Source organism: Diadema antillarum, unplaced genomic scaffold (assembly GCF_040938485.1).
Source record: "Diadema antillarum isolate AM-2024a unplaced genomic scaffold, OU_Dant_1.0 seq00000292_RagTag, whole genome shotgun sequence".
NCBI classification, from domain to species: Eukaryota; Metazoa; Echinodermata; class Echinoidea; order Diadematoida; family Diadematidae; genus Diadema; species Diadema antillarum.
The window spans coordinates 685,151-710,327 of record NW_027271318.1 but is presented as its reverse complement, the minus strand read 5'-3'; the positions used below and the strand labels follow the sequence as shown (position 1 = coordinate 710,327).

At 39.3% G+C, this 25,177-nt stretch overlaps 2 protein-coding genes across 2 annotated transcripts in view; one reads left to right on the top strand and one right to left on the bottom strand.

Annotated features, from left to right (window-relative positions):
* The window catches only part of LOC139730129 (probable E3 ubiquitin-protein ligase HECTD4), a 96,128-nt gene that overhangs the window by 39,640 nt on the left and 31,311 nt on the right, over positions 1–25,177 (bottom strand). The window contains exons 20-29 of the mRNA XM_071641032.1: positions 19,482–19,586; positions 11,032–11,195; positions 9,926–10,090; positions 7,979–8,177; positions 6,940–7,047; positions 5,780–5,868; positions 4,997–5,193; positions 4,606–4,723; positions 3,251–3,371; positions 2,426–2,592 (exon numbers count right to left, since the gene is read on the bottom strand). Coding sequence (XP_071497133.1) covers positions 2,426–2,592; positions 3,251–3,371; positions 4,606–4,723; positions 4,997–5,193; positions 5,780–5,868; positions 6,940–7,047; positions 7,979–8,177; positions 9,926–10,090; positions 11,032–11,195; positions 19,482–19,586 — 1,433 coding nt within the window. The remainder of the gene's footprint in view (positions 1–2,425; positions 2,593–3,250; positions 3,372–4,605; positions 4,724–4,996; positions 5,194–5,779; positions 5,869–6,939; positions 7,048–7,978; positions 8,178–9,925; positions 10,091–11,031; positions 11,196–19,481; positions 19,587–25,177) is intronic.
* On the top strand, positions 21,842–22,867 carry LOC139730130 (nociceptin receptor-like). Its single transcript, XM_071641033.1, has one exon. It carries the CDS (start codon positions 21,842–21,844, stop codon positions 22,865–22,867), a length of 1,026 nt encoding a protein of 341 aa, XP_071497134.1.

The window sequence follows — 25,177 nt, the reverse complement described above, 5'->3', positions numbered from 1 at the left end:
GGGTTAGAAATGGTGAAGGAGTAGCATTTTGAAGCAAAATGTACAATATAGGTCAAAGGTCAAGGTCAAAGGTCACAACAGAAATTCTGTATAGAAGTTTCAAAGCTCCCATGTAGTGCTATCATACAAAGCAAACAGAATCAAAATCGGGTTAGAAATGGCGAAGGAGTAGCATTTTGAACATTTTGATCACACACGGACGCACGGACAGACGGACACACGGACACACGGACACACAGACACACACACGTATGGAGCCCGTTTCATAGTCCCCTGCTCGAACTCGTTCGGCGGGCTGCTCGAACTCGTTCGGCGGGGACAAACAAAACAGGACAAGGCAGTCATTTACCTGTAATTCCTCGCTATTTTTTTTTCAAGTGATGTGACCATAGAAAGAAAATAATTAAATAACAAGGAAAAGTAGAAATCATGCGGTGCGTAATATATGTCCCCGCCGGAAGTAGCATTTAGTAGCAAAATGTACAATATAGGTAAAAAGATCAAGGTCAAAGGTCAAAGAAGTCAAAGGTCAAAATTCTGTGTAGAAGTTTTGAAGCCCTCACCTAGTGCCATCACATAAAGGAAATGGAATCGAAATCGGGTTACAAATGGCGAAGGAGTAGCATTTGGTAGCAAAATGTACAATACAGGTAAAAAATCAAGGTCAAAGGTCAAAGAAGTCAAAGGTCAAAATTCTGTGTAGAAGTTTTGAAGCCCTCACCTAGTGCCATCACTTAAAGCAAACGGAATTGAAATCGGGTTACAAATGGCGAAGGAGTAGCATTTTGTAGCAAAATGTACAATATAGGTCAAAAATCAAGGTCAAAGGTCAAAGAAGTCAAAGGTCAAAATTCTGTGTAGAAGTTTTGAAGCCCTCACCTAGTGCCATCACATAAAACAAACAGAATCAAAATCGGGTTAGAAATGGCGAAGGAGTAGCATTTTGTAGGCAATGTACAATATAGGTCAAAAATCAAGGTCAAAATTCTGTGTAGAAGTTTTGAAGCCCTCACCTAGTGCCATCATATAAAGCAAACAGAATCAAAATCGGGTTAGAAATGGCGAGGGAGTAGCATTTTGAAGCAAAATGTACAATATAGGTCAAAGGTCAAGGTCAAAGGTCACAACTGAAATTCTGTATAGAAGTTTCAAAGCTCCCATGTAGTGCTATCATATAAATTAAACAGAATCAAAATCGGGTTAGAAATGGCGAAGGAGTAGCATTTTGAACATTTTGATCACACACGGACGCACGGACAGACGGACACACGGACACACGGACACACGGACACACACACGTACGGAGCCCGTTTCATAGTCCCCTGCTCGAACTCGTTCGGCGGGGACAAAAAGAGAACACCTGAGAGATTTTTCTGCTGTCCACATGCAAGTAAATTAGTATTAAGTGGCAAGTAGGTTTATCAGTATTCAGAGGCAAAGCAAAGAATATTTGAATCATTATGAAGAATTTCATCCCATAGATATTTCTCATGGAAAATAGTTGTGTCTTCTCCATATCCCTTAACCCTAAAAAGACGGGGGGGGGGGGGGGGGGGCCTAAAAGGCCCCCCCTTGACATTTCGCGCGATCACTCTGCAACACGCAATGCTCTCGCTACGATGCTCTATGACTTTTTTCTTTCGAGTTTCCCGCACATTTTGACACCAAATTTGTGACGCCCGGGGGTACGATTCTGAAGTTACGTAACTTTTTGTACATGCACGTGAGGCCGAAAATGGCTCAAAAATGTGATTTTGTGTACAAAGTCAATGCAAATTGAGTTTTTTCACATGGTTCATATAAATATGCTTATTTTTACTCTAAATGGCTAAAATTAATTTGTTTTAGGAGTATTATGCTTCAAAAAGTGTCTGCCACAAATTTTGTTAAAACAACAACAAAAACAAAAGGTCGAAAAAACAAAGAAATACATAAGAAATTCATAAAACAATAAAATAAATAAGAAATTAATTTTGATACCGAATTTTTTTTCAAGTACATTTGCTAAGAATGCCACAAAGAATAATTAGACCAAAAATGAGCACTTTTGGAGCTTTATTTACTGATTCAGATCAAAGAGTCTGATTTCTCGCATAAATTAGCATAATTAATCAAAATAAAATAAAAGAAGACTATTTTGGAAAATTTGAATATACGATCTTGTAGATTACATCGCACACTACCATTGTGCAAATTTCCGCGGCTATCGTGCGATCCACGGCCGAGATCTTAAGGGGGGGCCCTTTAGGCCCCCCCAGTCTTTCGAGCTACCAAAATAGCCCAGTCTTTTTAGGGTTAAATATAAACCTAGCATGAAAAGGCTTAACAGGTACCCACCAGACCAGAAGAAATTCTATCACACTGATGAAAGCCATTAGTATTGATCACATGACATACAAGCCTGTATTGCTAGGAATCTCCTCACCTGGGTCCCTGCTGAAGTACTGATGTGACGGTGGTCACAAGATGGGCGTAGCCCTCCGAGTGTCCGGCAGTGGTCATCAGCTGGTGGGCATGGACCAGGGCCTGCTGTCTGGACTGTCCACGCCGGTGGCGGGCCTTGACCGCCGACAAGAAATCTTCCTTGGACACCTGCAAATCCGAAGCACCAATTAAAAGGCATGATGAAAGGTTACGAATTAAAATCACTAAATCTACTTGTTCTACACGTCTAAATCTTCTGTCTGTAGCTGGGTTGTTGGTTATGGTAACAACAGATCATTAGAACCAATGCCAAAGCTACTCTGGTGCTACTTTTTACTTACAAAAACCATGAGACAATACCACTCACATACAAATGGAGTTAGCTCCTTGGCACATGTAACTCTTAAGTACGATTGCTATATCTGACTGGGTTTTTTTTTTTTTTTTTTTTTTTTTTTGTTAATGGCAATATAGGAAAAACATTCCTACCAAGTAAAATTTTTCTGCATCATTTGAAATCCACTTGCACTTAATGCATACTAGTAGAGATATGCAAAGGGCTTTGCCGTTAATTAAGAGCAAAATCAGTTTTAGTAGTAGAAATATGAGATAACCATTTGGTACTGTAAATACAGGAGTGAATCACACCTAGAGAGCATGATTTGGTTAATTTCTGTCCTTATCACATCTTAAGTTTTAGCTATAAAGTAGAAAAGATAGTCTGATTAGTCCTGAATACAGGAAGACTTCACATCGTTTCAAATAACTTCAACTTTATTTCTCATGGCATCACAGTGCAATCAGATGGAAACATGTGTCTGCTTACAGCCTGCCGGATATTGGTCCCTATGAAGGCAAAGAGTTCATCCAGTAGCTGGCTGAGATTCTGCTTGCTTTCTGGTGGACTCCCAGAAGCGCTGCTTCGTGATCGCCTCATCTGGTATATCCTGGAAAACAATTCAGGGAAAATAAAACACATCTTTTTTTTTTTTGGGTCATGTCTTGTATTCTGCATAAAGAGTGATCATGTTGCTTTCATTTGATTCTGTTTTTTCCTGAAATTCTAGACGGAAAAAAATGGAGAGGGAGTTTCATCTTACCCATAGAATACAAAGAGGCAACATGAAGCAGTGGAATGGATTCCCACTTCCAGTAGTTCAGAGTCATTACTACGTTCTCTGAAATGAGGTTCTTAACCCTAAAAAGACTGGGGGGGGGCCTAAAAGGCCCCCCCCTCGACATTTCGCACGATTACTCAGCAACACGCAATGCTCTCGCCGCGATGCTCTATGACTTTTTTCTTTTGAGTTTTCCGCACATTTTGACACCAAATTTGTGACGCCCGGGGGTACGGTTCTGAAGTTACATAACTTTTTGTACATGCACGTGAGACCGAAAATGGCTCAAAAATGTGATTTTGTGTACAAAGTCAATACAAATTGAGTTTTATCACATGGTTCATATAAATATGCTTATTTTTACTCTCAATGGCTAAAATCAATTTGTTTTAGTAGTATTATGCTTCAAAAAGGGCCTGCCACAAATTTTGCTGAAAAAAACAACAAAAACAAAAGGTCGAAAAAACAAAGAAATACATAAGAAATTCATAAAACAATAAAATAAATAAGAAATTAATTTTGATACCGAATTTTTTTTCAAGTACATTTGCTAAGAATGCTACAAAGAATATCTAGACCAAAAATGAGCACTTTTGGAGCTTTATTTACTGATTTAGATAAAAAAGTCTGATTTCTCTCATAAATTAGCATAATTAATCAAAATAAAATAAAAGAAGACTATTTTGGAAAATTTAAATATACAATCTTGTAGATTACATCGCACACTACCATTGTGCAAATTTCCGCGGCGATCGCGCGATCCACGGCCGAGATCTTAAGGGGGGGCCCTTTAGGCCCCCCCCCAGTCTTTCGAGCTACCAAAATAGCCCAGTCTTTTTAGGGTTAAAAAAAACTTGTGATTTCAGTAGAAATTACTGATAGATTACAGATTCATGTCTTGATGTATCAAAGGAGGTTGCTTATGGCTACGAATTAAATCATTCAGAGAATTGAACATACGTCTGCATGGAAATGTCATCCAACTGACAAGAACTTTTTCACACCAGTAACAAAGAAACTGTGGTAAAACAGCAGAAATAAAGTAACTGGTGGTGCTGCTGACCTGGCAGATGACTTTTCACTGGCGGAGGGTCGGGCTGTTGTGAGATCAGCTGGCATGGATAAACTCCTGGAGAAGAGACTAGTACTGGGGGGCGCCTGGGAGGTCACACTTCCACTCCCTTGAAAAGAGAGAGAGAAAAAAAAAAACAACACCCCAAATCAATGAAAGAAGTCACTTTGCGGCAACATCAAATTGATGCAAAGACAATAAAATGGCTTACTTTTCATATATGTAGGTTTCTCATGCAGCTGATTAATTTTGCCAAGGGAATTCTCTGGTGCCGTTCAATGTTCTACTTCTTCTTCTACAGTGCTTCTCTTCAAGTCTGTTCAACAACTGGATGAAGATAGTAAATGCAAAGATTTCTCCGGTTGAATTGCAAATCACTCACACGACACAGGGCCAAGCTCATCGACACCCTGGAAGACACTTCTGCCGGCGATGCTTGGAGCCCCCGCCTCTGTCACCATGGCGACCTGGAGGAGGGACTCCGCACGCTGCAGGATGCCGGTAGTAAGGGATGCTGTTCTTGCCAGTTTTGTAGCATCCTGGTCTTTTGCTCTTCTGCTTTCTTCTCCGAGTTGGTTTCTAAATAATGGAGGGTCAGGAAAAGGGATTACAGCAATTCTGCTTTTGTCTTTCTTCATCAAAAGTACTTACACATTTGGATATTCAACATCATAATCATAAGTCAGTATGAACACATGATCATAACTTGCCTAATGCATTTGAATTTCAGGTGTAAACAAGTCCCACTATAACATAATGCCAGTCTTTCATTACTTTTGAGGTAATACATTCATAAATATCAATCACAACAATAGCTGACAGCACTTACTGTAAAAATAGCAAAATAATGCCCTCTCTTGAATCATATACTACACTCTTCATAGAAGACAAGGAGACACTATGCAAGACCATTAACAACCAGTACTTACAGTCATATTTTAAAAGCGTTGTGTACGGGTGTAATTATGCAGTTGCCATATCTTTCTATCCTGAACTTAAAAACAAGAATACATTATTCCTACATAATTCGGAATACATAATTCCTAGGATGTAATAATTCATACAACTCAGCAATGCGTGATCCAATATCACTGTTCAGGAATTCGGTCATTTTTTTTATTCATTTAAGAAAGAAGAGAAAAGTTGGAAGAACTTGCAGACTTACTTGAGTTGAATGACAGCCTCTTCCAAACTGACTGTGTCAGTATCGATACCTCTGATGAAACACAGTGTTTCCAATTCCTTCTTCTTGTCCTGCAAGTCCCAATATACATAAAATACACAACTAATTATGTTCATCTTTAACTACAAAGTACATGCTTTTTCCCTATAATCTGGTTTGATAGCTCCTGCTACCTATCAATTTTTACGCTGAAGCACTGAATATTCTCAACCCTATAACCAATATGAGATATCTATTTTGTTGCGAGCAATGACATAAAAGCATGGTATTGCTTCACTATACTGGGATGCTAACCTCGTCAACATCATTGCAGTATTCCGAGGGCTGAAATTAAGTATATTGGTGGAAGAGCAGTATTTTCATGTTTCCTGCAATAGACATGCAACCTAATACAAGTGAGGAAAGATAGTATTTTCCATGAAACCTGCAGAATTGTTGGGAAAAATATGGCATCTTCATTACACAGATAAATGTACAGTTTCAATGTTCTAAAGAAGTCATCTATTCAGAAAAGAAGAAAAATACCCCAGTAATTGATAAGGTTCAAGGCTGCAAACACTGACAAAAGCATTCTCTTCCTTCTGAAAGGTATAACTCATGGGTTACTAGATGCTTGGGGGGAAGAGGTGGCTCAGTCATTAGTACATCCAGATTGTGATCAAGAAACCAGAGTTCAAGTCCTACAGAGCAATGATATGTGTTTTCCAGAGGGGGATAGCATACTAGCATTTTGGAGGACAATAGAGGTTCTGTGACAAAGAATCACATCATAAAAGTTCTACTTCACTTTCTCTTGCAAGGGTCCTAATCCACTGGCATGGTTCGCCTTGCACACATCACAGAGAAAAATGGGTAAAAGATTCAAATTCCCTCTAGTTTTGACCAAAGTGAATAGTAATAGTCAGCAAACCATATCAACCAGGTGCATCATGCTATACAAATGACTGAACTAGATGTCTCTATCAACAGTAAAAATTTCATTTCGTCAAACATACACCACTGTCCATTCATATGAGCATTTTATGTAAATTTACCCGACATACCATTACAGCACTAACAATAAGTTAACATCCCAAATCATAATGCTTTCAGGCTATCAAAACAAGTTGGAGTTTTTGAGCCTTATTTTAGTTATTACACACCTCTTGCAGATGGAAGTCATTGAAGAAGGCGTGTGAGGATGGACGGTTAGCATCTTGGCGTAGTTCGCTGACCTCACTCTCCCATCGCTGCTCCAAGTCACCGATGAACTGTGGGAATGGATGAAATATTCTCTTTGTGACAATACCTTTCACTAGGAGCAAGCAATGTACTTCTTTACACTCTACGCTTGCATTATGCAAAGATGTAAAAAATAAATGCATATTGACAAAAAGTACAAGGTAGGTAACTTGATTACTGAAAAAGGAAAATCATTACTAAAGCCACCAATATGGTTATGCCGAAAGAGCAGAACCTCGCCTCTGACAAAAAGAAGAAGAATACTTTGAATCCACTACTCACTACTAAGTCTTCCATTATATACGCTACGTACTAAGTGCAGGTTTTCCCGTCTATATGTCTGTTTGTTGTTGGTTTTCTCCATCAGTTAAAGTCTCAGTTTTCCTATGCATGTGACATTGTCTCTTCATGATCTCATCAAGTTTGGTTTCTAGGTGCATTTTTTTTTCGCCTGGGAAACTACCACCTTCAATAATTTCTATTCAATGAAACTTTCTTTTCGTCTATCCTCTCATAGAATGTCTCTTTTTCCTCTGCCATTGTTTCTGTAACTTTATCTTGTCTCTTTTAACATTTTCCATCAGTATTTCCTTACCGCTTCTTCCAATTCACATGGTTTGCTTTATTTCCTGTACAAGGTTTCATCTGATGTGACTCACATTAGCACAATATCACTCAGTCCATCCAAAAGTCACTGTCAAATGCACCAAATCATACATATACAACTTCAAACATGTACACAAACATACAAACACACAAACACATATTCATACATAGACACATCCACACACATACACAGTATTTGCCGCACCAAACTTTTGTGAATTGTAACTGGCATTCAATCCATTGTGGAGACAAAACCCATCGCGTGCATTTTTTTACTTTCACGAATCTAGGCTCCTTGCAAAATTTGCGAAAGTTTCGTGCTCATGTGAACTTCTGGTTTGAGAGTAAATTTACCTGGAGCTGCCTCTCAAGGTTGTGCACCCTGCAGAAAATGTCCACTAGGGTCTGAATGAAAATGCCCTGCTGGCTAAAGTGGCTGGAAGGAAGACTAGAGTCACTGGAACTGAGAGAGTTTAGCACAGGCTCTAGGCCAAGGTGTCGAACAGCTGCTGATACGATAGTCTCCTCCAAGACATCCGGATTTATCACTTCTCTGGGGGGGGGGGGGGGGGGCGAAATGTGAAAAGAAATATTGTATCAAACCTCTTGCCAAAGCTGCAAGTGATACAAAAGCCTGCTGTGTAAATCACTGCACCATAAATATTTGATAAATAGGCATTTCACAATTCTACACCATGGAAAGGTCAGAAGGTCTAAAGGTCAAAAAAGGATCTTCGCCATCACCTATCCCAACAAACACACACAGCAGTACTGCTAAGCAACCTCCATGTATGATATACATTTCACAAGTTGATAGTGACAGGTATGTGACACAGACATGTACGTGTTTATACAACATTTACCACATCTTGTATCAAGTTCAGAGTTGCTTGTAAGCACTTCAGAGAAAACTACCCTTCTTTTTATTTTACTGCCACAGTGACTTCACCAGAACGTGTAGGAAGTTCTAGGAAAGTGAATGACGAATGTATCAATTTCTTCCCAAGAAGGAGGAAATACTTTTGCCATGCTCACGTATGAGTAAGAAATGTTCTGAAGCAAACATTGCGCACCAGTTGAAATCTCTAGGAAGTACATATTGTATAAAGAGTAAACTTTAGCAATATGAAACAGCTCATTTGGAAAGTTTCATATGATAATCAAGGTATCCATTAATGCTTGAAAAAAAAAATAAATTTAGGTGGTGTATGTGTATGCAGGCAGTTGTACACGTATGTGTGTGTGTGTGTGTGTGTGTGTGTGTGTGTGTGTGTGTGTGTGTGTGTGTGTGTTTACATGAAGGGGCGGGCAGGGAGAAAGGAGAGGTATGGAGGAGAGAAGAGATGAGGATATTTTAAGAGGAGGTGACAAGGGATAAGGAAGGGGTAGGGAGAGGAGAAGGAGGGAGTAAAGAGGGGTTAGGAAAGGGTGAGGAGGGGGTGAAGAGTGATGAGAATGGATGAGGAAGGGGTAAGGGGTAAGGATAGAATTCATTCATTCATTTATTTTATTTCCACACGGTCACTTGTTTTAGCCACAGGCTGTTCTTCCACAAGTCTGTGCATCTTAAAAACACAGTTACATCACATGATACAGGAACATCATAATACACAAAATCATACTGGAAAAAAACAAAACAAAACAAAACACTTGAGCTTACAGGCTACAAATTACATTCCCTATACCCCCCCCCCCCCCCCAGCAGACACGAATTACTCTACACAAAATCAATAAGGGTGGGGTTGGAAGAGAGTACAGAGGGGTTAAGGAGAGGGTAGGGAGGGGTGAGGAGTGGTAAGGATGGATGAGGAAGGGGGTAAGGATAGAATAAAAGATGGGGTTAGGAGTGGCAAAGGAGGGGTGGCGAGTACTGAGGACAGATGAAGAAGGGTAAGGATAGAAAAAGGATGGGGCAAGAAGGGGGTGAGGATGGGATTAGGAGGGATGAGGACAGATGATGAGGGGTTGTGGAGAGGATAAGGAGGGGCTAAGGAGGGGGTAAGGAGTGGTGAGGAGTGGGGATGGATGTGGAGGGGTTGAGGACAGGGTAGGCTAAGAAAGTGGTGAGGGAGAAAGAAAGGAGAGGTATGGGAGGGTGAAGAAGGGGTAAGTAGGGGGTGAAGAGTGATGATGACAGATGAGGAGGGGTTGAAGAAAGAAGCTAAGAAACGGGTGATGGGGGGGGGGGGAAGGAAGGAGTGAAGAGAGGTGAGGAGGGATGAAGAGGGAGTAAAGAGAGGTAAGGTGACAACACACGTTGAGGATTAGTTGAGGGTGGGTTGAGAAGGGTGACCAGCTTACTTGATACTGGGCCTGAGGAAGGGGGCAGCCCTGCCTGTCATGGTCCTCAACCTCTGCAGGGTCTCCTGGGAGAGCTTGAGGCGGGGAAGACTGGTATCCGACCCTTTCTGTGTCCCAGGTGTAGAGGCCATGGGCAGCTGGTGGATCATCTGGTGCCAGGTGCATCTGTGAAAAAAGGATAACAGGTAAACTAATCAATCATCACCACAAACTCCTCTGGTCACGTTTGTGCAATATTTGTAGACCTAATTGGCAAATTGTCACGGCAACCATATTTTTAGGAAAAAAATACCAGTGTTTTGCTCACTCTATTGGTTGGGTTTCTGCATTGAGATTTGGGGAAGGATGTTCAGTTTTAAAACGAGCAGAATATATTTTTGATCATCGTTGGGCAATGTGCTGCCACGGTACCACAATGAAACATTTATTTGTTTGTTGTTTTTTGTTTGTTTGTTTTGGTTTTTTTAAAGTATATCAAATCACCAGTTTTGCTGGATGAGCTAACACCATCAGGTCAGGGTGGGGCATCGGTCATATTCAGTGATAGTTTTAGTCATATTTGTGTTTGAATTCAGTGCATTTTTTTGTAGTAATGTATTATTTGATAATGTTTGTAACTGTTTTGTAGCTGATTCTGGGTGCATGCACTGGTCGGGGAGGAAGGTCTCGAGCCTCGGTGATTAAGTTTGCCTTTTCCTCCCCTGGCAACCAGTGGCATGCACCTGGAATCACCACAATTTTTATATCATGTAATACGATTTTCTGTTTGTATTCTATGTCCGCTTGTATTGTACATGTATGTTGAATTGCCGAATAAATAATAATAATAATTTGTATCTTGCGAAAAAGGCTCATTTTATCTGAATGTGGTGACTCATGAATATGATCAAATACGATGCTGTATTGACTCACACACTCATCATTTTTAGAGTATGTCATGCATCATTAGAGTAAAGGTGTATGAAAATGCATTTGTTACAAATCTGCTCCCACTGCACTCTGAGATCAATTCAGATTCGAAGCTTCAGTAAGATGTGGAAGTATCATAGTTGTCACCATAATATCATCACAATCATCATCCTCGTTGTTGTCATCATCACCATTACCTCTGCATGAGTCTGGAAGACAGGAGGGCGTGGCACCGCTCCTCAGCACCGGTGACCTTTGGCCCTTCATACAGGATTCCCAAGAGGCTTGAACCCAGGACTGTCAGACCAAGAGCCAGGTCCGCTATGAAGGGCAGACCACTGGTGCAGTCCTCTGTAGACTCCTGTGTAAGAAAGCATTCAGAGACGTAGGAAAAATGAAGGAAAAAAACAAACAAACAGAGATGCCAGTTAGAATGCAAGAGAGGGCCTGAACTTTGATAGTACACCAAAGCTTGAATTCAGGCTTTTGCCTGAAAACTGGCATCCCTGAAAAGAGGATGTAAACCGAGGAACAACTTTCTATCTTTCTTCAAACGATACACACCACCACCAGTCAATATCACTAAATTGGGTATATCAACACCAGTAGACAATAGCTACCCAACATCTTGGTTGCTATGAGATGTACATTTTAGGAAGTAAAACAAATGACACACCAGGCAGATATTTCCCAGGTATGATGATGTGTTTCTGACATATTGGAGAGAGAAAGAGAGAGAAGGGGGGGGGGGGGGTCTGTGTGTGTCACTGCCCTTCCCAACAAAAAACATTATAGTCACAACCAGATCTCACAAACAGGATAATGTCAAAAACTACAGCTGAAATTTCCCTGTTGTCAAAAAAAAAAAAAAATCTGTTTCTCTTACATATACCATAAAATATGATTACTGTGTAAACACTTGGGGAGGTACAGTGTAATAAACTTTGCCTATTGAGCACAATCAATAAGATCTCAAGTCTGTACATGCCAGTGACTCTGTAATACCTCCCACAAAAGCTAAACAAAATTTCATCTTACTGTAACAACCACAATCGCCCTTGGATACAAAGTGAAAGTAGTAAAATGTTTCCTGTAAAACAATGTCATGGATACAATTGTATGTGCATGATTGGCAAGTAAGTGTGGTTTAAATAAAATAAACACAAATAGATAATACAATATACAAATGGGTGCTTCCATACCTGATTGGCAAGAGGCATGCAGCTGCAAGTGTATGAAATTATTCACAAAATCATAAGCATTGTCTCCAAGACTGGGGAACACTTCAGGGTTTTTTTTGTATGTAACCTCTTTTATCTTAAGAGTTTATTATCAGGCAGGCACACATAATTCTAGAATGGTTAGAATATTAATTGTTAGGATAGATAGAGCAGTTAGGTAAATATATATTTCTTGAACAATGCTCAGAGTTGTGGGGGAAAAGGCCTAACAACTCTAAAATGACTAATAACGACAATGCAAATCACAGGCATTATTTACCATTGGCTGATGTAACAAAAACCCAGATTTAGTGCTTCAAAATTGTTCTAAAATGTCAACTAAGGATTGAAACAACCAATGTAAAGATGTTAATCCGTATAATCAATGTTAAGTATTGTTAGATATACAAAATGTGAACAAGTTATCATAAAATGGTTTCTCGAATAAACTGTCTACAGTTGTGGTTTATTGAGAAAAATGGTGATATTTCCATATATTTTAGGCTTCATTGCATTTTTTTTTTCACATGGTAGAATGTTACGTGATACATCTGACCTACACATATGCATCAAATGTGATAACTCAAACATTTTTTTTCTTAATCGCTGCTCCCAATGGTAAACAACACCTTTATGTGATTGGGGTTATCAAAAAAAAAAAAAAAAAATGGGAAAAAAATTGCCTGAGTTGATGATCCACATATGTACAAGAAACATGTTTCACTGTTGCTCAGCAGCACTTGACAGCATCCTAATAAAGTAGCATTCTGACTCCCATTTCTTTGACCCAACCCTTCCCTTCATCATATTGTTTTTTCATCACATTTGATAGATGCCATCGAAGCACATGATTAAACATCGCAAAAACTACAAGCAGGCAGATGCTAACTGCTCTTATTCAGCTGCAGAATAAAGCCTTGTTAACCCACACAAGGTCAACACTTTAAAATGCAATCCTGCCATCTTGTTGTATTAATAACAGGCTGCCAATGGAAACAACAGGATTAAAGTTTGTGTGCCCCTTTCGCAACTGAAAATCAGATTCCTTTCATAAGCTGATAAATCAAACCTCATTGTAGAGGTAGATGACTCAGACCTTTCCTCAGAGTAATACAATTGAAGACTTCTTTATGATGGAGGGACAATGAATGTTATACATGTAGATTTCAAGTGAATTAAAATTCAGACCCCCCCCCCCCAAAAAAAAAAAAAAATCCAACTGTTTTCTCAGTATTCAAGGGGAGCATATCCTCGAATGACAAGGGGGAAAGAGCATTCAAAGAGCATTAAAGTACGATTTCACAGTAAATGATTTTAAGTGACTTTATTCTTCAACCATGCAAAATTTTGTAATGCTTAAAAAGGGATATATACAAACTTTAAGCAAAGTTACTGATCAAGACAACACAGAGAACCACCCCCTTGATGTTGATGAAACTGTGGGTGTGAATAATTCCAGATTACTTCTTTTTCACGACAGTTTTAAAAGAAACCTGTACTGACATTTTCTAAATGTCTGATAATTCTAATCTACATTTTTTTATGCCTACAACTGGAAAGAGAGGATTCTAAAACCCAGGATAAGTCTGTAATGATTTTTTGAAAAAAATGAAAACGAGCAAGCCAAGGAACGATCCACACAATTTGGCATACGTCACAGGTGCCAACCTCCGACTTTAGCAAAACGAACTACACATGTCAATTTACTGATGAAATCTCACACGAAGTACTGCAAAAACTGTTATTTAGTAAAACTGCAATATAAGTGAAATAAACATGTTAAACAATATTCATTAATTTTTAAAAGGAATCTCTTCAAAAGCTTTTTATTTAGATAAAATTTGTGGGGAATATTCCAGATATGCAAAATGAAATTGGCATCATTGTCCGAACGTGCTGCCCATAGAAAACTGTGTGTAAGTAACGTTGCACTAACTATGCACTGATGATGAGCAATAATGGTTCGACAGTTCAAACTATCTAACGAAGATGAGGACTGAGTGATTCTTAAAATCTAAATCCAAAAAATAGTCAACGGCAATCACGGTTTACGCCTACAAACACTCACTCGCCTCCCCGTCGACAGCTGTACGTGCACAGCGCTAATAATAGGCACAGCATAAACGCTATAGTATACAATACATACCCCTGCTGCCAGAACTTGAAGAAAGTCCAGACGAAAGTCCAGACTCCAAGGTCTAGCGTTGCCGCTACATCTAGGCCCTTGTGCTGCAGGCCCTGTTGTTTCTGTGCTGAATTTCGCAGGTAAGGTATCTGCTTTATGAATTTTCAATGTTTTTGTAGTCGAGATAAATCTCATGGTGGTCGTATGAACACCAAGGACTAGATCTAGTTTTAGTAGGACCCATACCTCGGAAGAGTGGCCTGACCACGTAGATACAAACAGTGCCGCCGCTTCGCGATCCAAGCACTGGTGTGCACGTAGGTATAGTGCTAGAGTACTTCCGTATCCATGTAGAACACTAGATATCTCAAAATTCACTTAACCAAATTGCACCAAAATCACAAGAAATATTTTATGACTCATGTCCACTTGCTCACGCTAATTGGAACCAAATCACAAGTCGGGAAGCGTAAGTGAAGTTGTTGACTTTCCTGTCGTCGCGAAAAATAATCTGCTCTGTACGACTAAACAAGAGTGATCGCGGCGTAGTAGCCCTACCTGCCTGCGCACGCACAGACTGAAGTTAGCCGTCTAATATCATGAGACAAATCTTTCAAGTAATCGGGAGCAAAAAATCAATTTATAAATTATTTCAGCTAAGTTGAATGAAAAATATTGTTCGTAAATCACACAAATCGCCAAAATCATGACATTTTTTAGTTTAGTTCCCGCGTAAATTCCCCGTTCGCACAGTACTAGTCGGCTAACTTCAGTTCTAGATTGTGCATGTCGCGTTTACCAAGATCTCTCGCGAAGAGTGAGGTTTTTTTGAGTGACAACTTGAAAGTCGGCATCAATATTGATACTTCTCGATTACCGATTTCGTTCAAATATAATACAGTATTTTGAAATATGCTTAGAAGTATATCCTGTAATTTTGGTGCGATTTGGTTCAGCGAAATTTGAGACAGCTGCATGGATTGGACAGTACACAAGTGCCGCCTGCTAGCTAAATTGGGCCTAAGCGTCGTCTGCTACTCTGAACGATTTAACGCACGCGTATGCGAGGGCTTGTAATCAGTGATATATTTGGCACCTGTGACATCACGACATCCGGGCTCGTCAGCTCATTAGCATAATTCTCACCCAAAAAGTTCCATTTTTAAAATGAAATTACGGACTAAATTGTTACAAAAATTTTGATTCTGTTTGCACCACTGGGTCTTTTAGGATTAAAAGAACAACATATAAAAATATAAAAAACCGGTACAATGCCCTTTTAAGAGTTGTGTTGAGGATAACTTGTGAGAGGTGAGGGTACTGACAAATTGAGATGATCATATTAGAATTACATTGTATGTTGGGGGAAATCAATACGACATAGAATATAGGACAACATAGGGAACCATGCACTTGACATTAATACCATTGCGGGCTATGAGTCATATCAGATTTCTTCTTGACAGCAGTGTTAAGAGCTGTTGATCAACTCTGTTGAGGATAACTTGCGAGAGGTGAGGGTGCTTGAACAATCGAGATGATCATATCAAAATTATGCTGGGAGACAGCAATACGAAAGGGAGGCGTGTTGTTACTGGTAGAAACCATTGTGTTGGTAATACAAAATATGCATTGAATGAGTCATACTCGCTATAAGTTTTACACATTCAAGGATTTGGGAGAGGCAATGCAGCCAGGCATTCAAACAAACATTTGAAAGGTAAGGGGGGGGGGGGGGGGTTATATGGGATGTGGTGTGACGAATCCTGTTTGGTTGGAGGAAGTGCGGAGGACATATGGTTGATCTTGACTTCATAACCTCTGACTGTATTGCAACTGATTGACAAAATGCCCTACATCGACGTAAATAAGCACTGAATTGATCAGTGTTTTAGTAGTAGCCATGATAAAAAATCCAACAATCCAAAAATCCAGAGTCCAACAAAAGAATTTGTTGGACTCTGACTGTATATCATCCAAATTTGTATGTATTTAGTCACCAGGAAACAATGGAGTTTCCATGAAAGTCTGTTCACTCACCATGGACACAGGTCTACCACATACCACATCCAAATATACAAATGTATTTGCTTATACGGGGTTCATATATTACATATATATTACATATATGAACTAGAAAAGCACTCTGAGAGCACAGACCTCCGCCAAGCAGCTACTTTCCACCAATGATCTTGCTCTTCCCAAAGAGATTTTCTCCTCTCCACCACTGGGGAAAAGCTCTTTGGGCTCTTCCACTGAGATCAGTGATATCCACCCATAGGTATACATACTGAAAAAGAAGCCTTTGTTACCTCATAAAACCTCAGATGCGCGGCACGCCTTGCCCTAGCAGAAAGTGGAGCACGCACTTTAGAGCGCGTTTGAAAACCTTAAATACGTGCAGGCTGAACTCCAAAGTTCATTGACCCTACCAGCCAAAATATCAAAAATCCTTCATAAATTCCCCCCAAATTCTTGTATCACTACCAAAAGTTAACCGTTTGTTACTTGTGTCATTCTCAAACTTTCCTGCAAGTTTCATCCAAATCCGTTCAGTACTTTTTGAGTTATTTTGCACAGGGACAAACTAACTATTAAACTACATGTAACAAACAAACGAACACACAAACCAACGGTAACATAACCTCCTCCCTTGGCGGAGGTAATTAAAAATAATATGTGGATTAACCCTAAAAGGACCGGGGGGGGTGGAATCCGCCCCCCCCTCGACGTTTCGCGCTATAATTCTGTAACGCGAGAAGGCCTCGTCGCGAGGCTTCTTGACTTTGTTTGTTCAAGTCTCGCGCAACTTTTGAGACCAAATTTGCAACGTCTGCGCATACTTTTGCGAAGCCACACCCATTTTGGTAGCGGAATGTCCCCTCAAAATGGGCACAATTTTGTGATTTTGTGTACATTTCCTATGGAAAACAGTGCTCTGTCATGAAAGTCATAAAAACTGATTATTTTTATAATTAATCACTTTCATACATTGATTTTATGCTAATTATGGTAGAAAAAAGGTCAGTGACAATTTCCAATAAAAAAACCTAAGAAAAAAACAAAAGTTGAAAAACAAGGAAATACATAAGAAATTCTGAAAACAATAAAATACATAAGAATTGAAATAAGTTTTGGAAGTTTTTGTGATGTACAATTGTTGAATATGCTAAAACAGCTTTACAGATCAAAAATTAGACTCAATGCTTTTAATTAGGCTAAAATATGATCTTGAGCTTAACTTGCAAAATTACATGTAAGGCCAAGTAAAAAAAGATAGTAGTTTCTCGTCCGGGTTTTTTGAGAAAGGCGATGAGGGAGGTCCTTACTATTTGATATCTTACTATTTTTTCGAGGATTGTCAAAATGAAAGTAATATTTGTTTCTCGTCCGGTAATTCTGAGAAAGGTAACGAGAGAAGGCTTTACTATTTTCTATATCCAATTTATGAAATGAAATATCACTCTGGTAGCTGTGTTATGAGAGACCAGGTCCCAAGTGTATGTCTTGCCTGCACTCTGTGCATTTTCAAACAAATAGATTATGTACCATACTTAAAATGAAACTTCATGCATGCAGAAATACATTTGCTTTTTCTTTCCACTACAGATGTCAAGGGAAAATGACAATCTTAATACTGGTATTTAGTGTTGTAATGGCATTTTTGATACCAGTGTACTTGCAATTCTGATGTATTGCACTATTAAATGAAACAGGTATAAAACATGTCTTTCAACAAAGAATGTACGACTGAAATAAATTCCATGATATTCAAAACACTGCTTTATTCATCATTGGTGTTTGTGACTTTTTGTGTCCACACAGCTGGTATGTATCTGCATTTCTTCACAGTACAAAACTACAATTGTAGCACATTCAACTGGAAACTGGCTTGTACAACTGCAGATGGATGTCAAAATGATACTGATATGGCATTATAGCATTAAACATTTGAAGATGTTTCTTCATGTTCTAAAAAGACATTTGATAATCACTCATCATTTGGATGATGAATGATTGTATACCACACTACGGATACGACTCATGGCCGTGTCTGTGAATTTACATCGTAAAGAAAAGTATCCCACAGAAATACGAGACAAACCAGAATCCGTGGAAAAATTAATTATTTTGTAGATACACCCATTTGATAATTCTTCATTTGCTGGAAAAGCGCATTCATTTTCTCTTAAAAATAGAACAATACATCGCCGTCAGATGCAACGTTACAGAGCAGAGTGTACGGGCTTCTACACATTCGAATGTGTTCATGCGTGCGTGCACACAGCTGACAGAGGGGATGGTACAAACTCGATACAATCCTCACAAGCATTTGTACAGTACAATTCATCCGCTTGAAATATGAGAAACGGGGAAAAATACGAACAATGCGCGAAATATGCGAGGAATATCAGCGATTGATCGCAAAAATGTTGCCGCTATCGCGTTTACGACGTACCGAGTGCGCTGTACATCACAGCTAGCCCAGCCAGGCCCGCCCGCGCCCATCCACCAACTACAGTTCGACTGCTTTGTGGGTCATTCCTTCTTGCCGAGCTCGCAGTGTGAAATGCATGCGTTCTTACATACGTACTACAGCTGTACCAACTATGCACAGCCCAGTCGCTGTACGTAGGTACGTCGCGATTCGCACACAGCGTTACAGCGTCTGGTCGGGCTACAGCTGTACTACAGCTAAGTAGAGGACGCAAGGCGTAATTAGAAATGAGACATCACGATTGGTAGGTGAATTGTCTTTTTTTTTTTCGGCGGCCGAAAAATAGTAAATATCAAAAAAGTCGATGCGGGCTGGGACGAGAATTATGAATTTCTTGGTATTTTCAGCGCCATTTTGAAAATAGTAAATAGTAAAAAAATCGATGCGCGCGAGGACGAGAAACTGGTTTCTTTTTTTACTTGGCCTAATTGATTAAAACTAGAAATTGATTGTTTCAAAAAATCTTATGACACAATCTTGTAGATTATGACGTGGGTCTCACGCATGCAAAATTTCCTCGCGATCACACCACCGATGGCCAAGATCTCGCGGGGCAGAATCCATCCCCCCGGTCTTATCATAGCCAAAAAAGCCCAGCCCTTTTAGGGTTAAAACACACAAGGGCAGAGAGAGAAAAATATACTATAATCTGTACACAATATGTCAAATGTACTAGCATGAAAAAAAACCAGAAGAGTTAATTTATCCCTAATGCCAGAAATATGAAAAGAGAATAAGAAAGAGTAAAATACATTAACAACCACAACAACAACAACAAAAATACAAGTACATGTTGTTACACACCTGTGCTCTGACTGTGCAGCTGAATCCCCACAAGGCCTTGTCAGGTGTGTTGTGTTCCCGCCCACTTCGCATCTCAAAGTTGAAGGTAACCGTGTCGCCTTCGACCTGAAAGACAAATTTCAAGCCCATAAATACATTTTCACATATTTCTTAACAAGTCATTTTGATGTACAAGTTGTTCCTTGCTGAATGGAGTAACTAACTGCAACTAATGCAATTAAAATTTTAAACATCATACACATTTTTTCAGAAACAAGCTTTGAAAAAACAGTGTTACCCCTACAAATTATTGAGAAACTTTGCAGCAGAAATTATGATTGGAATTTACGTCATTTGCAGTGGCATTTTTGAATTTCACTCCCTGCTTTTTTTTTCTTTGATAGAGGAAGAGTGGATTGAACTAATCAAATTCATGAAATCTGCCCAAATCAGGAAAAACAACAAACACAGTTGCTAATGTAATACATGAAAAAGGAGCTTTACTCTCCTAAAATGAGCAGCCAATTTTACAAATCAGTCATGACATTACAAAGTAAGATATTCTATAACAAAAAATTTAAGTCCCAACTTTAAATTCTAAATTGTTCTAAATGAAAAATAGAGAAATATGGAGATTTTTTTTTACTTGATAGAATGCAGAATAAAAAGACTTCCTGAATGATTTATACTATTACTGAAAACACGGAACCAAGCAATAAAGAAAGTGTTTATAGGCCGAAAGCCTTCTAAAAAAACCCCATAAAATTGCTAGGCTTGTCATAAAAAGTTCATGAACTGCCTACTTTTAAGTACAACACAACTTCTGCCCAGGTGAAAAAGAGGTATTAGCACATCGAGAGCATTGCTGGGTTCATTCAATGCACTATAAATGGTATTAGGAGCAGTGAAGCATTTTTGTGATGTCTGCAGATTTACACACACTAGAACTTGGAAATATAGCACAATAGGACATTGAGACAAAACCACTGTGTATTGATCACTCTGAAAGCATAACTACTAATACAATACAAATGTGGCACAACTCTGTGACTCGAAACTATAGCACAATAGCATATCAAGACAAAACCATTGTGTAACTACATTGTATTAATACAATACTAATGCAGCATGATAACTTGCAATATGAAATAATGAAGATCAGAATCGAATGACTGCGTGGGAGTGTACATGGGACCAGGTATTTATTTTGCCTTATTTGGGTATTTTTGCTAAGGACCGGTCATTGTATTTTACTGAGTAAAGTACAATAACCAGTCATTACCATTTTCACACTGCCATGGTGACTGGGCGAGATGTCATCATTCTATTTACTGCCGAGGATGATTTATCATATGACAATAATCTGCTTCACAATTTTATGAAGCGAATACCTAATATTTATGCATCATTTTGTTCTGCCATTATTATGATTACCAACGCCCAGTACCTTCTAAATACAGTGTGGTCCAAACATTGTCACACTGATGACAGGTATCCATTATACATGTACATGTAAGTGTGGGTAAAATTACTCAAACTTACTAATGTCATCACTGCATCACTGAAGTGTTTTATATTGTTTGTATATTAAGTGTTGATGCATGGCACATAAACACGGCACTCCCTTGAAGATCAAATGGCAGCTACAGGCTTCCAGCTGTTTTATTCCTAAATCAGTGATCAGCTGCCATGTGTGAGTGTTGGTGTGTGTGTGTGTGTGTGTATGTGCAATACGTGACAAAGTGTTTGTGCAGCGGCGTGGTTCAAATTACCCCTGTATCACCTTACTTTGCAAACTAATCTCCATTTAATAGATACACAATAATCCATGCAAAATAGGGCAAGATTGAAAGCTTCCGTCTGTAACCAGAGATTGACAGGCATGGAAGAGTTAAATCAGCTGAAGGACAGATAACAGAATAATAGCAATGTGCCCGAATAATGAACAAGAAAAAGTTAACACACACAACACTTTGAAGCACCCATAAACTTCCTACTCACACATCAATCACACCCACAGAAAAAAAAAAAAAAGTGGCAAGCCCAGCATTTCACGGTCCATTTCCTCCTAAACTAACTCCTACTGTGCAGTGATAGTGACGTCACTTTGTGGCTGGGAGAGAGATGAATATCCTGTCTATTTGCCATATACCCTTATATCGTCACACACAGTGACTTCTACTTTATAGAAAGTAGACTTTAATGGGGGCAGGGCATTTGATCACCAGAGCATAACCGGATCTGATTTTATTGCAGCTTGATGCATTGACTCGTCTTTTTGCTGATTCTTCTAGCTGGCTCCGAGTCTTGCAGAGTGAGAACCCTATTGAAGAGTGCCAGCCTTTGGTTCATGAGTACAGTGTACTAAGAAACGTGCTAATATGGATCCTGAAATGACAACATCAATGGATTATGCTGTTACTACAGACTCCCCAAGTAATGGGACCGATTACGTTGACAGCATTGGCTATGCTGCCAGGATTGTCATTGCGACCGCATTCTTCGCCATGGCAGTTGTTGGGATAGTAGGCAACATTTTTGTCATCGTTGCCGTTATGTTCTCTCGCAAGCTGCAGACCTCCATGAACGTGCTGGTGGTCAGTCTCAGTGTGGCCGACCTGCTGGCCTGTCTCACGTACCCATTCCAGGGATTGCAGATTGTCTTCTTAGCAACGTGGTCCTGCTTCCCTGTGACTATCATAGATTCAAGCTCCCTGGGATGTAGTCTCATCACAGTCACATTCATCGCAGTCAATCGTTACATTCTCATCACGAAGCCCAGAAAGTTCTACCAATGGTCCTTCACACCGTATAAGATGGCAGTGATGGTTGGGGCTTCCTGGTTAATTGCCCCCATACTAATGATCATCTCTTCACAGCGAGTTTGTGGTGTCTACATCATCAAGCATAGTGTTCCTGAACTCAGCTGGTTGGTCCCAATCCTCCTCATCACTTCCTTGGTTACCATCCTCACCTGTTACATTCTCCTCTTCCTCCACATCAAGCGTCATGTGGCACGCTCCATGGTGTCCACTCCCGGCTCCAGACGTCTTGACATCGATATCACAAAGAATCTCCTTATTGTCATCTGCGGCTTCTACGCCTGCGTCTTGCCCTACACAGCTATCGTCGTCATTGCCAAATCCAGTGCAAATCCATCTGCCTTCAATGCCGTTGTCGTGTTTTTCATAGTCGTCCTCCACTTGAACAGCGTCATCAACCCCATCATCTATGCTGCAAGGCATCCCATCTTTAAACCGGTCTTTGGATGCATGATCACTGGTCGGTACTCGCAAATCCCGGAGCCATCCGGGATCCTGAAGTCTCTTGTGAAGGATGCCGGCAAATCACGGCTCAGTGACAAGACAGGAAACACCAGTCGTGGCACCGAGTCAGAATACGTCTGAGAGTAACCATGGCTCACAGTCAACTCTGTCACGATCGGTTTTGTGTGACAGGGCATTCAAGTGTAGGTTGAAACTTCATTATACATAGGCTGCAGAGTAACAATTTCCTAGCCATTTTTCTAGTTTCCACATTAGTATTCCAATATGTTGCTGTCAATTCAGGCTGGAAAACTGCATCAGTCAGTACAAGGAAATACCTGTCCATTCTCTAAGATGTGCTACATGTACATCAACCAGGAATAATAACCATGCTCTAAAATCAACCCATCTGTTAAAGGACCAAACTACAACATCTGATTCACTTCAGAGCGGTTCATAATGTGCAGGCCATTTATTTTGCGAGAATATTTCACGATAAGGGATTTGTACGAAAATTATATTCAAATCAGAGTAAACAGTAATGTAAGCTGTATGCTTGTGAACCTGTATATAAAGATCACCTGCTGAATAAGATTTTGTGTCTCCCAGAGTGGTCTCCCACAAGTTTTACCTTATTTTATCTGTGTTGATATGCTGCTGAAACAGTAATTGGAAACTTCACACCATTTTCTCTGTCATTTCTTCAATTGCATTTTTAAGCGTCTACTGTGTAGAAGGTAGACACTCATGGCAAATGGCATTATTTAGGCATAAGATGTTTGAAATTAGTAACACGTACAAGTGTATATGTCAGATAATTAAACATCATTTTTCTGTTCCTACAAAATATAGCCGATTCTCTAGCAGAATTGTAGAGTGTATGATAGGCTTCTCATTGTAAACCTGGTGTCTCAAAAAAAGAAGAAAGAAATCATACCTTTCACAGCAAACTCTAATCATTAAATCCAGTAGTATTGGCACATCTATACATCCCTTCAGTTTGATGTCTATTTTAAACCATGAAATGAGATATGTCATCACTGACTGTATGTTACAGAGGCAGCTGTAAAGTATCAGTGAGTCCCAGTAAAGCTGTGAAAATTGCTGGGACAACTGAATAAAAGTTTTCTGATGAAATGATATGTAAAGAGGCCAAATCATTCACCTTAATGAAATATTCATATTCTTAATCACTATCAGATTGTACATCTTTTAAATTTGATATAAATCTTCGATTTCTGTCAAACTGCAATATATGCAACATAAGATTGAGACTGCTCCACCTCTACTTGATACGAAATTCTGTTGCTCGTATGCATAATTATGTACATAATACATTTTTTTTTTTGGACTATTTCTTCCTACCGTACATGGACACAGTAAACTTCTAAAGAATATACCAACCTCTACAGAGCTTCATATTTTGGCATACTATCCCTCTGAAACAGTGAATGTCCTATCACAGACAGTATCTACTGAAAGTTGTGATGCATATTTTCCATGTCAACTGCAATTCTTTAAGTCTAAAATTGCATTCAGAATCGGTGTACTGTACACCAAATTTCTTGTGTAGACAATACTCCCTTGCTGATCTAAAATTCACTTATAGTACTGAAAAAAAACAACTTGAAAGACATTTGATTAGAATACTTCCAACTGTATCACTTGTCTTCAATGAGAAAATGAAAGCAGTTACTTTCTAGATGAAAAAGTGAGGTCAATTGTCTTAAAGTCTAAACTCTGAGAGCCTCAGACAAAATTATGGTTCACACGTGTCAGTACATTGTGTAAGCCAGTCTTATCTGTATTTCCAATGTCAACATAATTAAAAGAATTACATGTGACTTGTTCTTCTGTACAGTTTTGAGACATCTAGATGATACAGATCATATTTGTTCATTCTGATAACATAAAACATTAAAACAATAAACTGCAAAGTTATAATGAGTTTGCAGGATATATTGCAAATCATAAGTCATCATTGTTTATCATGCTGTAAAACGCGATATATTCGTGGCACGAAAATTTCGCGAATTGGAGCTGACAGCCTTTCTCGCGGCATGAAATTTTCGGACTTGCCACGCATCCAATGCATATTGCGTAGGCAAGAACTTTCACATGTATTTTAATTTCACGAATGTTGCCGCTCAGGAAATTTGCAAAATTAAAATGCAAGCGAAATTTCCTCGTTTTAACAGTATTTCACATTTACGTACGAAAGCAGTTAATGTTTGTAAAGTCTTCTAATGTTCTGTAGACGAGAAGATCTTTGCGTAAATACTTTTCAACACTCGGGTGCATGAGATTGATTTACATGTTCCTACAATGTAATTATATGACTGTCAACGCATTAATTACTGTTGGTAGCACACATTCATGTGGGCCAAATACAGACAAAAGAATTGCATGTTGTCACTATTGTATCAGTACATATATCATGTTACTGGACAC

Excerpts from the sequence above, each read along its gene's own strand:
- LOC139730130 (XM_071641033.1), top strand. The coding sequence starts at position 21,842 with ATGGATCCTGAAATGACAACATCAATGGATTATGCTGTTACTACAGAC.